The sequence below is a fragment of the Simochromis diagramma genome, unplaced genomic scaffold (genome assembly GCF_900408965.1).
Source record: "Simochromis diagramma unplaced genomic scaffold, fSimDia1.1 OVJJ01000753.1, whole genome shotgun sequence".
Taxonomy (NCBI): domain Eukaryota; kingdom Metazoa; phylum Chordata; class Actinopteri; order Cichliformes; family Cichlidae; genus Simochromis; species Simochromis diagramma.
Window position 1 is genome coordinate 18149994 of NW_024387523.1, and position 19540 is coordinate 18169533.

General features: G+C 40.8%; 1 protein-coding gene across 1 annotated transcript in view; it reads right to left on the bottom strand.

Moving 5' to 3' along the window:
* Positions 1-5164: 5164 nt before the first annotated feature.
* trim71 (tripartite motif containing 71, E3 ubiquitin protein ligase) overlaps positions 5165-19540 on the bottom strand; it is a 38997-nt gene continuing 24621 nt past the window's right edge. The window contains exons 3-7 of the mRNA XM_040020218.1: positions 17906-18040; positions 12503-12745; positions 11882-12379; positions 11498-11638; positions 5165-11302 (exon numbers count right to left, since the gene is read on the bottom strand). Coding sequence (XP_039876152.1) covers positions 10730-11302; positions 11498-11638; positions 11882-12379; positions 12503-12745; positions 17906-18040 — 1590 coding nt within the window. The 3' untranslated portion in view covers positions 5165-10729. The remainder of the gene's footprint in view (positions 11303-11497; positions 11639-11881; positions 12380-12502; positions 12746-17905; positions 18041-19540) is intronic.

Consider the following 19540-nt stretch of genomic DNA (forward strand, 5'->3'; position numbering starts at 1 on the left):
CAGCTTGCAAACCTCATCTTGATCGGAGCGCAGTCACTGCATCAACACGGTATCATACCACAAATCCACTGTGTCATAATTAACCCACAGTGGAGCACTCAGGGAGTGAGGTGTAGCACTGCTGACATCAAGTTGTAGAGAGAGGGAACTGCATTCGACTGCATTGGATGCACTTTTTTCCATCCTCGAGGGGGAGAGAGTGGCAGTCAGAAAAACACTCCAGCTCACGGGAACTTTAGAAGATAAGAGCCGCTCAATACAGACGTCAAAACACAATCAGATTTAGAAATGGAAAAACTTGAGAGGATTAAAATACCCTCCATTAAACAGCTCACATTTAAAACAGCTGCCTTCAGGTTCAGTGGTTCCACCCTCCCAGTGCTGCACAGTGGACCTCCATGTCTATTTTTGATTGATCTGCACCATCGTGGATCAATTTTGCTTTCAGAGAAACGGCCAAAAAAGTTTAATGCTATTGTCAGACGAAGATTTTAGGCAGTTTTGTACTTAATTATACTAATAGGTTTGCTTTCCTTGCTTTTATCAGTAGTCGGGAAATTTTATCAGGTATAGTAATGTTAGGGTTTTGTTTTTTAAGGCCACAGAATAGGATCCCAGATCCAAGAAATGAAAACGAGCCTTGTCCAAAGGATGGCTGGGCTACTCTTAGTGATAAGAGGCAGGGGTGCCACCAGGGATCAGAAATATAACACTGTGCAGACATGGATCAATATTCTGCTTAGATAAATAATTTTTTTGATTAGATTGATGAGAGATGTGAAGCCATTTTTCTTCATTTTAATGTTGTTAATGAAATTATCAACATTATCAGGGTTTGTTTGTTTTGTTTTTAACATTGATTGGTTCCTTACACCAAAATAAACATTAACTTTTTGGAATGAAGTAAATAAAATAATAATTATAATAATAATAATTCAATAAAATTGTGTAAAATTGTTTAAACATTTTAATTTATAATATTTAGTATTGGTAAATATAACCTAAATAATCTTGGAGAGAAAAGTGTCTGGACCCTTTTAGGTTTCTTGAAGACGTTTCACTTTTCATCCGAGAAGCTTTTTCAGTTTTAAGAGCAATTGGTGGAGAGTCCCAGATTTTGACTTTGGTGACCCACACCCGTTTCTACACCTTGGCTCATGTCATGTGATTAGGTAGACTCACTAGAGGATCAATAGGGAGTCGAAGGCCCTTCAGATATCAGTGGGCCTGGTTAAGGGTCAGGAGTGTGGGGAGATGGGAGTGGGACTGAGCCTGAGCCAGAGGGTTGATCGGTTTAGCCGGGCAGCAGGTCGGCAGATTAGTTATTTAACACTCAAATGTACAAAGTGTCTGCGTGCTGGCTAAAATAACACAAACGTTATCTTCTGTTAGGAATGAAGCTAACTAATAAGCAGTTTCTTTCATGTGGACTTCTCTAGGAGTTTAATTTCCACCTGTCTCTCTTTTCTTTTTTGAAACCCAACGAGCCGTCTAGGGTTTAGTGCTCGTCATCAGCTAGGAGTGCGTGCACCTGGACCAAACCAAATCATGAAATAAGGAGGGGGTGTTAGCAGCTAACTGAATTTTATTATTTGTTGCCAAAAAATAAAATAAAGCTAATGATAGCAAAAAAAAAAAAAAAAAAAAAAACACCTTTATAAGTTGAGACAGTTTTTAACGCCGTCAATTTAATGGTTCTCAAATGTAACTTGATATCTGAGTCTTCCTTGTCTAATGTCCGCCCTCCCCCTGTTTACTCAGCTAAGAAATGAGTCACCAGAAACATACCTAGATAAACAAGCTTGCTAGCCGTTTGCTGTCAGCGCTCCACTCTGTCATCCAAATATGGTTTCCATTTCTTTCTAATGAAAAAACAAACAAAAAACAACAACAAACAAAAATAGCGGCTGCCAAATTGGGCTATGTATGGGCAGTCTATGCATGCATCACCCAACCCTGGATTACCTTAGTACCTAAAGGTTTTCTTAATGACTCCTTTTCTCTAAAACAGTGATTGTTTTTTGTGTACAGTCCTTTCAAAGCCTTTTCATATATTTTACTTAAATTCACGAAACCCCATCTGCTGTTTTTGGAGATAGAAGTCCAGCAGAGAGGATGTGAAGGTGTGGACTATTACATTAAAGACTAATCTAAATCTGCTTTAAGGTCTTTAATTCAAATAGACTCTAAAATGTAGTCATCTTTAGGTTTCCTCTGAGAGCCCTTAAACACAAATATAGACCATCAGCACCCTGGAGAATATGCTTAACCAGCTTATACCAGCTATCTAAATTATTAATTTCATTTTTCTTGCTATGTGATAAAGAAAAATAAACGAGACACCCACTTGAGCACATAGGAGCTCTGTAAGAAGTAATGATGTAGCGAGACGTTTCACTGAAAAGCAACATTAGACAGAAGCTTTTTGCATTACTGATGTTTAATGTAAACTTCCAGTGGGGTGAATGCGGTTTTCGCTCTACATTATGCAATTTTGCATTAGTTTAAATGATGTATCTCAAGGAGATGGTGATTTTAGTAACATATCTTGTTGCTATTCTGACACTTCAGCTGTGAGGTCTTTTACAAAATAAAAAGAATAATCATTGTGTGTAGATGGGGCTGCGGTCTCACTAGATGCAGTTTTCAAAATTCCACACAACACCTTAAAAAGTTCATTATGAGTTTTCCCTATACTCTTCTTCTTTTAGCCTATTGCACATGTTTTGTAGCTATAGCTGACTGATTTAAAAGTCAGAGGCGAGTGCTTTTTGCTGTATAAAATCCAGAAACATGTTGGGAGTGTTGGTCTGTGCACGACAAAATTACTAAGATGTGGTTACTAAGAAGGTTTAAATGTTTACAACCTACCCCAGCAGTAGGCCAGGTTGTAACAAAGGATATAGTCGAACAGGTTAAAAACTTTGCAGTGCACAAATAGTCTGTGAAGTGCTGACACGATCATCGCCGGTCTGGAGTTCAGTCCTGCATGTGAGCTTGTCTCGTGATCTTGTAACTTTGAACAAAGATTTTTACCCATCGTGTCCACTAGATGGCGATGACAGCCCACAATGCGCTAATCAAGAACCATCAACATGAGTTCCATGAGACTTTTATAACTTAATGCACAATTTTAATCAAACAATACTGCTCCATTTCTTCACATATTTTTAAACTTCTCATTGTTTCCTTACAGTGGGGACTGTAAAGCTGTTAGCAAAGAAAGGATGATTGCCTAATAGGATGAAGTGCTTGCTTCCCTCCCCCAGTGAAACCAGTGTCTGTCCAATCCAGTTAAATAGTAATCTTGGGTGGGGCCGGGGGGGGGGGGATCCAGCCTAGGGCAGGTTTACCCATTTACTCAGTTATTCCTGGAATCTTTAACTGGTGTGTGTGGTACTGCACATAAGAAACTTAACACAGACCCTTACATTCACAGTTATTTAGGCTCTAAATGTGTGCTTTAATACACAGTATTATGTTGTTTAACAGCTAAAGATTTTCCAGTTTCATGACCCAGCTCAGGACAGCGACCCCAAACAAATCAAAGTGCAACAGTGGTTCAAAGTCCAGACCTCAATCTGACTGAAATGAAAGCTGTACATAAACCACAAATATCAACACTGTAAAGAAGAGAGGGCCAAAACTCATCCACAACAATGTAATGGACAGATAAAGTCATGCAGAAGATTAGTTGATGTTATTGCTGATAGAAGTGGTGCTACAAGCTACTGAATTGTTGGGTGTGCTTAGTTTTTCCACTGGACTGCATACACTGTAAATACCAATATACTGTCTGGGGAAGTAAGCCAGGATTGGTCGACAAAAGGCAGCACGGCTCAGTGGACGTCTGAGCCACACCGTTTGAGAACTGCACAGAACTGGGCATGAATATTGTTTTTTCATTAGGAAGCAGTGGTTAGCTGTAGTGTTATCAGAGTGAGGTCTCGGTTGCAGTACTAACAGTAGTTGTGTCAAGGTTTCACTGATTATTGAATGTGTAGTGTCAAGCTTTGAAAATGGGTGGCTCACTAAACAAAAACCAAAAATCTCAAAAGGAAAAAAAATTGTTATTTTAAAAGAATTTCACTGGTCCGGCCCACATGTGATGAAACAGGGCTGTGTGAAACAATCCTCATAAGTGTTTTAGCGTGGCCTAAGAGCAAAAAAACAAAACAAAAAACCACTCACAGGAGATTTAAGTCAAAGAAACACAACTTTATTTAAGTGTAAACAAAGAAAACAACCCCAAAAAAAAAAAAAAAAAAAAAAAAAAAAAAAAAAAAAAAACTGCATAGGAAATGTTTAAAGTCCACAGAGTGCAGAGAGAGCAGCACGTGGCCGTTATCTTATAGTCTCCGATGCCTTATTTAGACTAAAGACCTGACATTTGCACTTCCATCCATTACAACGTGCGTGTGTGTGCGCACATGTGTAAAAACACACACACTGAGATTGAACTGATAACAACACACACTGCAGCGTGGATGAGAAAGCACCAGCAGCACCCATCTAAACTCAGCTGGCCACGCTGGCTCACCCCAGCTCTTGGACTGCGAGGAGGATACATTCAGTGGATTTCTGCACAGACGACACAGATGCAGCGCAAACACGCAGACACACGCACATGGCGCCCACTTGACACGCGACAACCAGCTGCTGGAAGAACAGGATACAGCTGACAGGACGAGACTGCTCCCACCTCGCCGGTGGTAACACAGATTTTCTGTGGTCTCTGCCGTGTCGTGTATCTGCCACCAGCAGATGGCGCCGGCGAGTGAGCAGCAAGATGCCATTTAACCCTTTTCTTCACAAAATACATTCTAAAAGGGCCAATGAGCATCAAGTGGTGTGAATAGTTGTACTTTTTGTTAAAGATAAAAATAAACAAAACAAAACTTGAACCAGAGGGGAAAGAAAAATAAAATCAGGGTACAAATTGAAAGCATTTTCAAATTGAGAAATTATTTGTTTTATATATGCAAGTGGACACACAAAAAGAATCAGACTAGTACAGAGATCATAACAGTGGGGGGTGGGGAGAAAAAAGTCACTACATTATCACTACACGATTCAATGAGACACCTGCAGCACAGCGCTGCTGAGAACTACCTGAGTTTTGTCTTTTTCCTTTCTAAACACATCCCAACCCCCTTTTTTCCCCCCTCGTTCTTTTCTTAAGCGTATACAATCATTTAAAAGCAGGTCTATGACCTCGCACACCTGGCTTTGCTTTGTTCTCTCCTGTTAAATTGTGGGAGGCCAGAAATAAAATGGTAGCACAAAGAAAACAAAAAAACAAAACAAAAAGCAACGCAGAGCAGGGCCGCAGTCGACTGATCATGTGCTCAGCGGCCATCCCTGCACGCTGTCAGGTTCGGATTCGAGAAGGGGAGGCGATTTTTTAGTTTGTGCTGTTCCTCACACCTACTAAAAGGATTTCTCATCTTAAATTTGAGCAGAGAAGGTTTTTACATCACTTCAGCATGAAAGGACAGCATTCCTATATGCCCGCTCATATAAAGCATTTTAGAGGGAGTTGAGAAAAATTCATTACTAACGGTCGAGGGTCACGCCAGTCAAAACTCTGCCGGTTGTTTCTGTGGATTCAAAGTATGGCTACCCAAACAGTGGGTGCTTTGCAGAGCCTCTAGAGAACAGGAAATACAATCACAAAAGTCAACGGTTAATTCCATCCAACGCAATCCTAACACACACTCGCGCGCTCAAACACACACGCATTTTTGGGTATCCATTTTGGAAACACCACCCCAATAATCAGCTACCCACTCCATCTCAGTTTATCATCTATCTAAAGAGACATCAGTATAATACATAGACTTTTTAAAGCATGCAACAAAATTAAAAATCAAAAAAATCAAAAAAAAAAAAAAAGGTTTAAAATACATTTTTTTCCTCTTTAAGAGTGAAGACCTAAGGATCTTAAAGATAGAATTCTGTAATCTTAATTAAAAAATAAAACCCGATGCAACACGAACAAACATGTCAAAGAGTAATACTGAGAAGAAGAGGAAAAAAAATGTTTTACTTTACTGGTTGAAACTGGGTGTTGTAGTCAAAGCAGCAGTGGTTAAATGTGCTAATAGCTACATCTACAATCCTGTCATGCATTTGTTTAAACCAGTGATTCCAACCTATTTCACGATGTTCCCGCCATTCATTCGCTACCTGTAGCTATTACTACTACTATTACTACTACTACTACATTTTTATTTTTTTGACATTCCATCTGGCTATTTTAACTATTCAATCCAAGCTATTAGCTAACAATTTATCTGCTACCTGTACTTTTAGTAAAGTAACAGATATTTTATAAAAATTGGAAAAATAATTTTAGCTAGCAGTTTAAGGTGTCCTTTACATCCTTTGTTTACCCATTCAGTTTTATTTGTTTATCCATACTGCCATTCAACTGTTTGGCTATGGTTTTAGCAAACAATTTAACAGTTCATCCATCATGTACTACAGCCTGGTCTCGCACCAAACCAGAAACTGTCAAAGAAAAATCCCAAAAAACATAGCGGCTAATCTTTGTCTTCTTGATCGATTGTGTTTTTTTACATTTTTATTCATAGACATGAATTGTGACCGAGCGCAAATTTGTGAGTCATTTGTCAGAAGCAGAATTTTCACAACAGAGTATGATGAAACATGGACGTAGCTTTTGAATGGAAAAACGAAGCAGATACGTCAGTGCCTTAAACCTGCATTCTATCCAAAGGCCACTAGATGGCGAAAGCTATAGTTCTAAAAAAGGCTTCTGGTCCTTCAGAAATATGTGGGAAAATGGCTGTCTTGTCTTTCCTCCTAAGTTTATGTGCTCAGCCACCTGTCTCAAGTCATACTAAAGTCCATTTTATAAATCTTGTACATACCATGTTTTTAAATGGAGGCCTATCCGTGGTACGCTCATTGGCTAATGATTTATGATTAACTACTCGTTAGCCAAATAGTAAGATTCACAATCTGACCTGCCCCTCATCAAAAATGTGGTTTTTGCGAGATTCACATAACAGTGAATGCCATCATGGTAGCCAAGTCTATCTTTTGTATACAGTCTACGATTTTATCCAGAGAAAGTGGGTACGTGTCACCATGGAAACCAAGAAAACAAAGATTTAAAAAGGAGGTGACAACTGTGATATTCTTACCCAAATTAAATGAAATCCCATCTTGAAATGATACAAATGATGTTGAAAATCTGAAATGCAAGACTGTCTCTGGTGACTCCACCATTGATTCCTCAGAATATCCTCAGATATTTTACCCCCCCCCCCACCCACACACACACACACACACCCCACCACCTTTTAAAAAGTGGGAAAAAAAAAAAATTTCATACAAAAATTAGTACAAGGGTAGTGAACAGTTTAAATGTGATTTTCAGGGACATCATATAACATTTAAATTATAAGTATTCATTTAAATTTGTGTAGAAACAACAGATTAAAGTTGTGACTACATTGCATGCCATTGGCCTACCATCAAGCTTTCCAACCATTTTCTCACTTTTTGATACTAGTTAATCATTTTGCAGCTTTTTCCGGATTTATTTTTTGTTAACTTTACACCTCACATTTCTTCATCTTCACTCGATCTTTATTGGGGAACAGCTTTTGCTCAGTTGGGAATCACTGCTTTAAACCACCAGTCTGAAAGGATACTCCCAGAGGCTACTCCTCTGGAAGAGCCAACACCAAGCATCCTGAAAATCCACGCGGCAATATTGTGCTGAAATAAGAGGTAATTCATGTGCAGTCAAAAAAGGCGGACATGTGACTGTAACGCTTTAAAAGAGGACATTTCCTCTTGCCCTCACCCCCGGCTCACTAGAACAACTTACAAGTGGAATGGACATGTCCATTATCATCATGAGGTAAAGGTAAACGGGGCCCAGCCCTCTTAAGTGCATCCAGTCAGAGGAAGAGGATTTATCCTCAGGTGCTCTGATTTAACATTTGTATCTTTGATAATAGTCCAGTGACATTAGTCGTCTACAAAGGCATGGTCCAAAAATTTTTAACTCTGCTTGGCACAGAACTATCACAAATCATTTTGGCACAATGCTTTCGTCTGAATCATTTGGTTTCTTGGTGAGAAAAAGCATAAACATACCCCGACATTTACAGTAGATGCAACAAACCAAGGGCTGTTCAGGTTTACGAGCATGGAGCGATGACCATAAAGCGCATTTCATTCAAACTTTGAACAGTACCGTGGATCTTTGGTCCTAGAACTATGGGGCATGTACTGTATTGTGAGGTATGTGAACGAGGTATAAATATCCTAGGAGGTATGCATAAATAAAAGAGTAAACATGATCTATTCAGAATGAATAACAAAAGTAGAGGTATTTGAAGGTTTACATGCACAGTAGCAACGAGTGACAAACTTGAGGTATTTTTTAAGAGTTGAGGTATATGAAACAGTTCTGAGGTAAAGGAAATGTGAGATGAGAGGATGGAAATCCTGATCACGTGCAGACAGACCTCACTTCAGAGGTGAGAGCCAGTCAGCCAATATTTAATAGTTCAAGAACTTTGCAAGGCTAAGGAAGTGGTTAACAAAACCGCAATAGTCTGGTGTTTGTGGTGAGAGGCAGATTGAAGGACAAGGGGATTCCCATAGTGCTTTCACCACAAATGAGTCTCCATCACTTTATGGGAATCTGGATATGTGCGAGGATGACCAAAGACGCTACTTTGAGCCTATGGTAAAACTGTGGCACTGCTCGATGAGCTGGGGGTGATAAATGTGAGGGGGAGGGAGAATTTCTCTTTGGTGCAAGTATCTCCTGTACTCTATGACAAGGATCTAATTTAAAAATGCACTCACACAGGCAGTGCCTGTGTCTTAGTGGGAAGTGGAAGTACTTGTGCACCCAAGCACGTGTTCTTCTTCAAAACCCACAACTCATTTCAATGAGTGTCATCAACTTTTAGACTTCTCAACAACAATGATTATTTGAGAAATGTTTTACAATTGAGATTCTGATTTTCTTTAAAATCGCCAAATCTTCTGTTGGCCATTGTGCAGGATTTCTAACTTTGGTTGACTCTAGTAGTTATTCTGTAGACCTCCATCTTTAGAGGAATTGATCTACTAGCGTTCAGTCTGGAGGCATCTCAACTCCAAGCATCAATAAGTAGGGCCGGGCTTTGGAGGTCGTCCTCTCTCATTGGACAGGACTGAATACTTGGCCCCTGGAGCCAAAGAAAGTGGCTTTGAACCACAATGTGAATGCAGAGGATTGTAATGTTAGGCCTTTAATCTGATGTCATTAATGTCATCTGAATGGCCAAATGAGGTGTCCATTTCCGAGGCTTTCGTCACACAGCACGCCTCATCATAAGGGTGTCATTCGATTACTTAAATAACCATTTTAATTTATTTTCTTAATTAAACGTTCAGACAAATCTATTAGGTACAGATCTTGGAAGATTCAATTCTAAAATCCTTTATCTAGTCCTCCTATTGGGAGACCAGACAAAGGATGCTGCTTTCCTTGCATATTACTCTCTCTTTAATTAACTGACTGGGTAGTAATTACTAATCCAGTCAGTGGGTTAGAGGTGAGGCCGGGTTTATGGGGTATTATTCAAAGAATTCATATCATTAGAGGGGCTATGTAAAATCTGACCTCCTGAACTTTATATTTCTACACATCAGTAAATTCATCATAAAAGCCTTAGCCAGTAAAGCTAGAGGGAGAGCCTGAGGTTACAGTTAATTAATGACCTGAGCTCATTTTAAGTCTATCAAGTTTGGCATCGCTTCACACAGACTTCTTAGGCTATCATGACACTAACACCACCACAGAGCCACACAAAGACAACGTTAAATGCGAGAGCAAAAAAAAAAAAAAAAAAGGAAAAAAAAAAAAAAAAAAAGCAAAACTACAAACATTAAAAAGGCGCTATTCTACGAGTTTCCTCTCAGCCAAGCCTTCTAATTAGGGCGAATCATGCAACCTCTACAGCGGTCTGAGTATTGTCTCAGCAACAACATTCAGGAGGTTTACTCAAATTTCAAAATGCACAGAAAGAATTCTATTAATCCTGTGCAAATATTAAATGTCGAGTCTATTGTTTGTTTTTTTTGTCTCTCTTAAATAACAAAGTATAGAGGTAGACTTTTCTTCTTTGTAAAACTTCACGGACAAAAACCTCTGCTTGGAGACTGTGTACATTCATAAGGTAAATGAGGTAGGTACGGAGCAGAGAGTACAAGATTTGAACAAGTGAGAAATTCCCTGAGATGTTTCCTTAAGGAGAGCCGACACAGAGAATTCGGAACAGCTGAGGCAAAGGAAGGGAAATATGGCTCTTTTTCTATTGATTATCAATTTTTAGAGGTCCCCCTTTGATGTATATATCACAGGTATCAGATTTTTTTTAAAGAATAGAAATGAAAATGACAAAAATAATCTATAGTTTCAATTTCCCTTCTTTTCAGCATGCTCCCAATCATCTTTGAGCTCTCCTCCTTTCTGCCGATCCATTCTCTCTCCACCGTTTCCTTCATCGGAAAAACTGCAAAAAAAAAAAAACTGCAAAAAAAAAACTGCAAAAAAAAAAAAACTGCAAAAAAAAAAACTGCAAAAAAAACCTGCAAAAAAAAAAAAAAAAAAAAAAAAAAAAAAAAGGCAAAGGTAGGGAGAGAATACAGAAAAAAAAAAAAAAAAAAAAAAAGGTCGTTTTTTTTCCTTTTAGAACTTGAGGATGCGATTATTTCCAAAGTCAACGACCACAATGGCTCCGTCGGGCGACACAGCCACACCGGAGGGGCGATCCATCTGTCCGAAGCTGCTCCCCTGCGATCCGAATTTGCATAAGAAGTTTCCGTTGGGCTCGAATATTTGGATTCGGTGGTTGCGGGAGTCGGCCACGATGATGCGGTTCTCTTGGTCCACGGCGACGCCCTGGGGACGCAGAAACTGACCGTTCCCGGTGCCCTCGGAGCCCAGGAAGCGAGCAGACTGGCAATCTGGTCGAATGACCAAGAGGCGGTGGTTGTTGAAGTCGGTCACCACCAGGTGGTCTTCGTGGTTAAAGGCTACACCTCTGGGAGAGTCGAAGTGTTTCCACAGGGCCCCTTCAAACCCGTACTTGTTGAGGAAAGAACCGTCAGGGGCAAAGAGCTGCACACGATGGTTTCGGGTGTCTGAAACCAGGATCTTACCCTCAGAGTTGACAGCCACATCCCAGGGATAATTAAACTGCCCATTCTTGGTACCCTTTTCCCCAAACTTCAGCAGGAACTGGCCTTCGAAAGTAAACACCTGTCAGAGAGCGCAAACATTTTAGAGCCTCTTATGTTTACATGAGGAGTAGACAGAAAGTAAGCGTGAGGAGCTATGTTTTATCAAAAGCTGACTTTTTAAAGGGCTTTACCCTCCCACCTAATTTTTCTGTGAATAATGGAAAGTTAAAGGCAATTCCAGCTGTGTTGATCAGCTCTAACAGGGCTTTCATACCTGCACACGGTGATTGTCCTTATCAGCCACAACAATTCGCCTCTGAGAGTCACATGCAACCCCAGCCGGACGATCAAACTGACCAGGTCGAGAACCCAGAGAGCCAAACTTATGGTGGAAGGCACCGCAAGGCTTGAATATCTTGAGAGAAAACACCGCTTTATTACTCTTTAAAAGTCTCACAGCGCTCCATACTGCAAGACTCATTCATGCACTCACGCTAATGTAAACACAGCTAATGCTTTCATGCTAAGCATCACTCAAACACCTCAAACCAAGCTGTTCCTTTTATTTTATATCTAAAATTCATGCTCACTCTTTAATTCAATAAAGTGCTATCTCTAAGTCTTTCCGTTAGTGATGACATCACAATAACAAACCTACCTGTATACGGTTGTTGCTGCGATCAGCCACCACCACGTATCCCTCCTTGTCCACACAGATGCCCCAGGGTCGACAAAGTTGACCGTCTCCCTCGCCCTCACAGCCAAAGGATGACACTTGGGTGCCGAGTGACCCATAGCTCCGCCCAGACTTCACAATCACCTTGAAGGGGCTGCCCTGGATGTGCTGGTTGCACACCAGCACGGACAGGAGATGCTCCCCCTCACATTTTGGCAGGTAGCCGACAGTGTACGAGCCGTTCTGGTGATCCGTTACATCAGCTGTGGACACGTTACCATCTGTAACAGACATGACTATTGCAGACAGCGCGTCCCCACCTGAAAGACGTGGCTCGCCATCGTGATCGTATCCAACCACAGTGAAGGAGGCAGGCTTACTGCGAAGGGCACTTTTCAGACCCTCACCGTGGGCTTTGGTCACGGGGGCAAAAGCCCCGCTGCTAATCAGGCCCATGGACTGGATGGCAATGTAGAGAGCCTGCAGGGACCATTGATGCAGTTAATTGAGCTTCTGTGTTATAACATTTATTTGTAAATGTGAAAATACTGAACAGTGAAATGAGGTAAGCTAAGACTGGCTTGCGATCGTTCTAATGCTGACCTGGTCTGGAGGAGTGAACATGAAGCGGTCGTCCTCTTGTGGCTGCAGCAAGCCTCTGAGGGCCTTGAGTTCATGGATCTGAGTGAGCATTCGCTCCCTCGCCAGCAACACATCCAGGTGGTGGCCCTCATCCAACACCTGGCTTACAGCAGCAATGGTGCTGTCCAGCTTGGTGAGACTCTGGTGGAGTTTCTCCACCTGCAGGTACAGAGACTTGGCCTTCACCTGGCGGATCTTCTCCACCTGCAAGGAGTTGGTACGGGTGATTAGGAAGACAGCTACAGCGAATGTTTACCCACATTCAAGAGCATCCTGTTCAACAAGATTCAACTCATTAGAAATGCACTTTGACTCACAATAGCAAAGTAGAGTCTTGCAAAAATAAATGTACCCATCAACACACACAGTTAGCAGACTTATTTTGTTTCATGGTGTCACCCCCTCTTGTTCAAAAGAACTTAAAGGCTGAAAATGAAAAAGATCATTAAGAGAAATTTTCATTTTCACCCAAAGTCCTGCCGCTCACTCGATATTTTCCCTTTTTCAGACCATTCCCTGTGAACTCCAGAGATGTTTCCGTGGGAAATTCCCAGAACATCAGCAGCTTCTGAAATACCCCAAAGACCATCAACCATGCCACGTTAAAAGTCACTTAAATCACCTTCCTTCCCCATTCCTATGCCATTTGATCTGCAGCAGATCATCCTGACCATGTCTACAAAATAGCATTGCGTAACTGCCATGTGATTGATTGATTAGATGTGTGTTTTAACAAGCAGTTAGCAAGCCTAATGATGTGCCTAATGAAGTGGCCGGTGAATAGTTTCTGCCATGTGGATCAGGTCACACACCAATAATGTCTATAAATACTAAACCACTGAGTTTAATGAAGGCTAGTAATGTTACTGTTATAAGTTACTTTCAATAATTTTATCAAACTGCTAAAACTACGACTAGAAGGAAACCGATTACGCACCTTATTTTCTATCATATACATACACAGTGAAAATATCAGGTCAGTGTATGTTTTACCCTGAACCAAAAAGCTCAGTCATCAAATGCTCTAAATGTGGTGTTTCAGACAGTTTTTTCTACTGTTAGCCCTGTATGATGTCAGATAGGATATATAACCGTCTCAGGTACGCATCATCAGCTGTGACCAAAGAACAGTCATCTGCCTTTTAAATTTTCCATTTGTGAAGGCCAGTCAATCCAAAGAAAGTTGGCCTTAAGTCAGAGCAGCTAAACAGCTCGTTTCAAGAGCATGAACTGAGCCCCAGCATAACATACATGATGATTATTCTGAACTGTCAAGCAAAGAGAAAACAGTCTCCTCTTTTATAAACTGAAAGAAAAACATTTTCTTTATCCAAGTAATAAAATCATGATGTAGCACATATTCTTAATACCTTTTTGGAAGACCTTTGCAAGTGAAAAACACTGATAAAGATTTGTTTAAATGTTCTAAATAGTTGCTTATATATTTCTGTTATATTTTAAATACAACATTCACAAAACAAAACATCATCATCTATGCAAAAAGACAACTCTAGTCAAGATTTCCTAACCAATGTCCAGAGACCTTTTTCCTTGGTTGAACAACAGAACACAATAAAGTGCGTAACACTGTATCAAAGACACCAGGACTGGAGATGAAAAGCTGAGAGGGGAAGAACCAAAATGATTTATTAGTTAAAAAAAAATGGTGTGGTTTTTTCCACCTCTTTTTAAGTACTTTGACTCTCGTTTAACTGTAACACTGCTCCTGTTAGAAGTCATATTAGGTTCCATTAGAGTCAGAGAGTATAAAGCATTAAAGAGGGTGGTATAACCTGAGAAGCACCGACTGGGCTCTTACTTACTGCAACCCAACAAAAAAGAAAAAAAAAAAGAAAAAGTAAAACACAATAGCCCGACTGCCTCTGTGGTTAGAAGGACTTCTGATAGCGGGGAGGGACCCGAAAGAAACAAAGACTCCAGAAGAGAGGGATTCTTTGTTAACCCGTGGCATAGGTGAAACTGTAATTTGCATCTGTGAGACTAGAGTTACACTTAAGAGTCGCTGAGGACAAAGACTCAAGTTGGGCTTTCTGATGAACAGACAACTAGTTTTAGTCCCTCGGCTGAATGTGGTGAAGAGAGGAATGGCTGAGGTGGTGTGCATTTCAACGAGACAGAGCAAAGCAGGACCAGCTCCTGTCCTAGTTATTCAAGCGCACACCGACTCAGTCACGTATGCAGCATGTTTACCCTCAACTCAGAATCATGAAACTGTCCACTTTCAGATATACAGTGCTGGGTGACTGAAGAGCACCTGACTGGAGACTGTTTCCTTTATTCTAGCACCACTGGGCCCACCAGTAACCCTCACAGTGGCCAGCAGAAGACGACATCCCTGTCCCGTTTTACATGTGGTACGACCGGTCTGTTGGCGAATCATCCTTATGCTCAAGTTGGTTGTTGGAGCATTTGGAGAGATGTGCAACTGGTATATTGGAAGACAGCACAGGAGCCCGTTTGCATTGGTTTAAAATGCAGTAAGTCAAACATGAGGAGCTGCTCAGTGCACCCAGCAAGTTCCCCATAGTATGAGAGCAAAGTCCGGAAACAGTCGTCATAGATAACACTGGTTGCATTTAGGTTGATGCTCATCGTGTTTTACTCCAATTAGCCATTATTAAAAACCTCTTTAAATTGTGTTTTTACTGAAAAATAGTTACAATTAACCCAAATACCATTTTGTTTAAATTAACAGACACATAATGGAACAAAACTAGCTTGCAAAACTCATAGCACATCAATATTATGCTAAGGACTTCCAAAGTGTTGTGAGGATGAAAGGCTGCTATTACTGTGGTGAGGATTCAAAAAGAGAAAAATGAAAAACCACAAGAATGACTAAAACAACAGAAGAGTTTGGAGGAGCACTGTGTCACGCTCCATCAGGTCAAAATATCAGACTTAGTCATATTTCCTAAACTCGCGACATACGGACTATTTTCATTTGATTCAAATAATGATACGCATGTTGGAGAATTGGAAGCAGAGTTATCCCAGGGTGATGGATCTTCCTGTAAACCTGGGTGGCCCTGCTTCTTCTGTAGGCTTTAGGCCAAACTGTCAGCGTAACAGCTGATTTTGTTTAATTAACCAATCTCGACATGTATGCTTTCAAGCACTGCGCATTCCCCTTAACTATGATTTACAGCCCCGTGTTTAATCCCCACGGAGACTCCGCCCCAATGGGTGCTATCATTTGCATTTTCACTCCTGCACTGGTGTGCGTGAATGCTAAAGCTGAGATGATTACATTAGATATGAACCACTTAAAGTAACAGTTATTTTACTGAAAGGTAAAAGGAAAGGAGAAAGAAAATGGATGGAGTAAACCAGATAAAAAAAAATTAAAAAGAAAAACAAACCCTCCATCCTGAAGTCCTTTAAAGACTGGATGTCTAAAGTGATTGTGAATATGTCCTGCGTTAAAATATTTCTGGACTATTTTTGAACCAAGCTCCATTTTTCACATGCAAATAAACAGATCCAGCCAATCACATTACTGCATTTCCCAACAAATGCACTCACAGCTCAAGACATGCACAGATGCTGGATATATAATGATATAGAAATGGTAACAACCTGAAATATGTAAGCGGTCATGATACAGCTTCAACTTGAAAATGGATTAATCCAGAATCTCTGTTTCTGTTTAGAAACATCAGGACCAGCTCATCGCCACTTGATGCCGACTTCAGTGCATTTTTGAGGAAATTTTTTTATACATTTTGTTTATACGTTACAACAAGTTTGAATCCAAAAAAATTCTGAAGTGTGGGGTGTTTTTCTTCTGTGTGTAATGTCCTTTATCCTTGTTGCTGTGGTGTTGTTGCTACAACATGACCTGTAGTTGCTTTTCCTATAGGAAGGTGTAACTCTGCGACACTGGAAGCAACATCTGAGTCTAGTTTGCGTTGTTTAAGTCCCACTTTCACAGGAAAAAACATACACTCCACACAGAAAGACATAAGCCGGTCAGTAGATTAAAACCCAGGATGTTCTTAATGTGAGAACAGTGCTAACTAGTGGTGCAACAGATCAAAAATATCACGGTTCGGATCGGATCACGGTTTTAAGTCACGGATGGGATCAATTTTTGGATCAGCAAAAAAAGACAAAAATTTAACATTTACTTATTGAGGCATTTTTTGCCTGTTAAAAACATTCAACTCTAGACTCATTCCACGCAATTAATAAAAAAAAAATAAAAAAAAAAATGGTACAATATAGGGCAGTACAGTCTTTGTATCTACCACTCAATTCAATTCAATTTTATTTATAAAGTGCCAAATCACAACAACAGTCGCCTCAAGGCGCTTTATATTGTAAGGTAGACCCTACAATAATACATACCGCTCATTATATCGCACTCTGCTGTGATATAATGAGCTGTCACGGTCACGTAGCTTTTCGTTGCCCTGGAGGTCCACCCATTTGTAGTAGTTAGGGCAACAGAAGATGCCTGGGACAGTTCAGCCACAACTTAAATTTTTCCCTGCTCATACATGCTTGGAACGATCTTGCCACTAAAGTGGACGCGAACGGGATATCATAATGTGGCTCAAGCACGTTCATCATAGTTTAAACCCCTTGTTTTGCACAACAGAATACGGCCTCCCGTCTGCAGCTAAACACCCTAGCAGCTTTTGTAATAGCTTTAGCCCAGTCAAATTGGGTAGCAAAGGGCTGCTTAAATACTGTAAACTCCTCTGCTTCTCCACTTGGACCGCTAGCGCTGGCCATAACTATCGCTGGCCAGACCCACCACGCGCACCATACACATACTTTTTTTTCTTTTTTCGAATCTTCGGATCACGTGCCGAACCGTGGAGTGGGATCGGTTCGGATTACGGATCAACCGTGATCCGTTGCACCACTAGTGCTAACCCACCACACCACCATGCTGACCATGAACAGTGACCAGTAGTATACCTTTTAGACATCCAATATTTAGTAAAGAAGTGTTATCAGTCAAACGTAGTGACATTTGGACTAATATTTCAGCTATAATAAGACAATGCACTACCGCCAATCCATTTAAAACTCAATGGCTAAAGAGGAATCAGATCCGTGAGCATTCATTTTGGACTGATTCGTTATCTTTGATGGTGTGTGTTTTTACTTTTATCTGCTGTTCTAGCTTTTCTTATTGGATTTTCACAATGTAATCTTATGTATTTGTTATACGCTGTCTGATGGTGCTTTAAAGGACTACAGAAAAAAGGTAGCCGTTTGGCTAACTCTGGCACATTGACACTAATATGGCCCTTTTGAATAAAATGAGTTCAAAGTCAGGTGTAAAAATGTTTCACTAAAGGCCGATAAATACACAAAGTAGCAGCTCACCTTCCATAGAAGCTCACACTCCCTCTCCTCCAGCGCTTTCTTGTGTCTCAGGACAAGAGCCTTCACTTCTGTTTGCACCACTTTAGCCTTGATCTCCACCTGCTCAGACATGGCCTGGACCTTGTCCATGCTTAGCTAGAGACACACAACACAAAATTGTAAGATGTGACATAGAAATGCTGTCAACTTTGGAGACAATCAGAACAGGAAAGAAAACCCAGGCTGCTATTTAAAAAATACCACTAGCAATGGAAAGGCACAAAGAGAGGACTATAATGTGCAAATGTAGCTGTCACTCTGTAGTGTGACAAAGGGCGGGAACGTATAAAGACTGGCCTGTTTTATTAGCCATATGGGACCCAGAAACAGGACGCAGAGGATCAGGAAACATAAAAGGACACTGTATGTGACATCCAAATCAGTGCACGAGCACCTGCAGAGATTTTGTGATCTATTCTTTTGTCACATTTGGTGGTACTTTTAGAAGGGAAGAGGAAACATGAGCCAGGAATAGGAAGTCACTTCACACTGCCCAAAAATGATGCAACTTCCTACTAGAAGGGACAGACTTTGGGGAAGAGAGAAAAAAAAAAAAAAAAAAAAAAAAAAAAAAAAATCACATGAAGATCATGTTTGAAGTGGATTTCTCCATTTGTTGAGACACTGAGGATTTAAAGTCCACAGAATGGATACTGAAAAGTATTGGAAGATGCCATTGCATGGTTAGACTGGTTAGATTAGACTAAAGTATTTACAATGTGAATCTCGGTGAACTTAAAAGCAGTCTCATTTTACAGTCTGGCTCAACAGAAAGAGCACGTTTATAACCTGGATCAATACAAGCACTGAAAAGCAATAGCACCAAACAAAAGGTCTTAGCTTTTACAACACTGAGTTTCCCTTTGCCTCCCCCCGCCTCTCAGTGTTATCTGGCCTTTCCTCTGGCAGTTTCTGGGGGGTCAGAGGGTGATCAGGACCTCACAGGGACGAAGGGGAGGAGGGTTTAAGTCTTCCTTTGTGATATCGGCTGCAAGGATCAAAGGTCAGCTAAACCACCGCTCGCGATCTGCAGCCCCGGTCTTAAGACACATAACACCCCCAATGCATCCCTGCAGCAATAAAGCCTGGCAGCAGGGCTCTTTTCTCTTTGGCCTGGCAATTTGAAACAGCCAGCTAAAGGGACAACTAAATCAGGCCCCCAGAGAAAAAACAGCAGGACGGGATTTCTGAAGGAATCAGAGGGGCCGACTGTTATCAAAGTTAATAAGGAGCCACGTTGAAATTAAAATGCTACCACCGTTTTCTCACCATCTGTACATTTCTACAAGATTGATTTTTTTGATACTGATAGGAAATCTATTTAACGATTTCTTTCACCCTCTCCTCTCTTAACCATCTCTGTTTCCCTCCCCGTGATTTTTTTTTTTTTTTTTGCATCTCCTGCTTCCACCCCTCCATCTCTCTCTCCCTCGCAGTCTCTGTGTCTCCATCATCTTCCGCATTTCTCTTCACATTCCCAGAGGAGCACAGCTTGCAGCACAAAGAGAGTCAAACTAACCAATCAAACCTTCTGAGGCATAGAGCTCCGGCCAACCAGGAGGTCACAAGTCCAGGGTTAGGGGTCAACGAAGATAA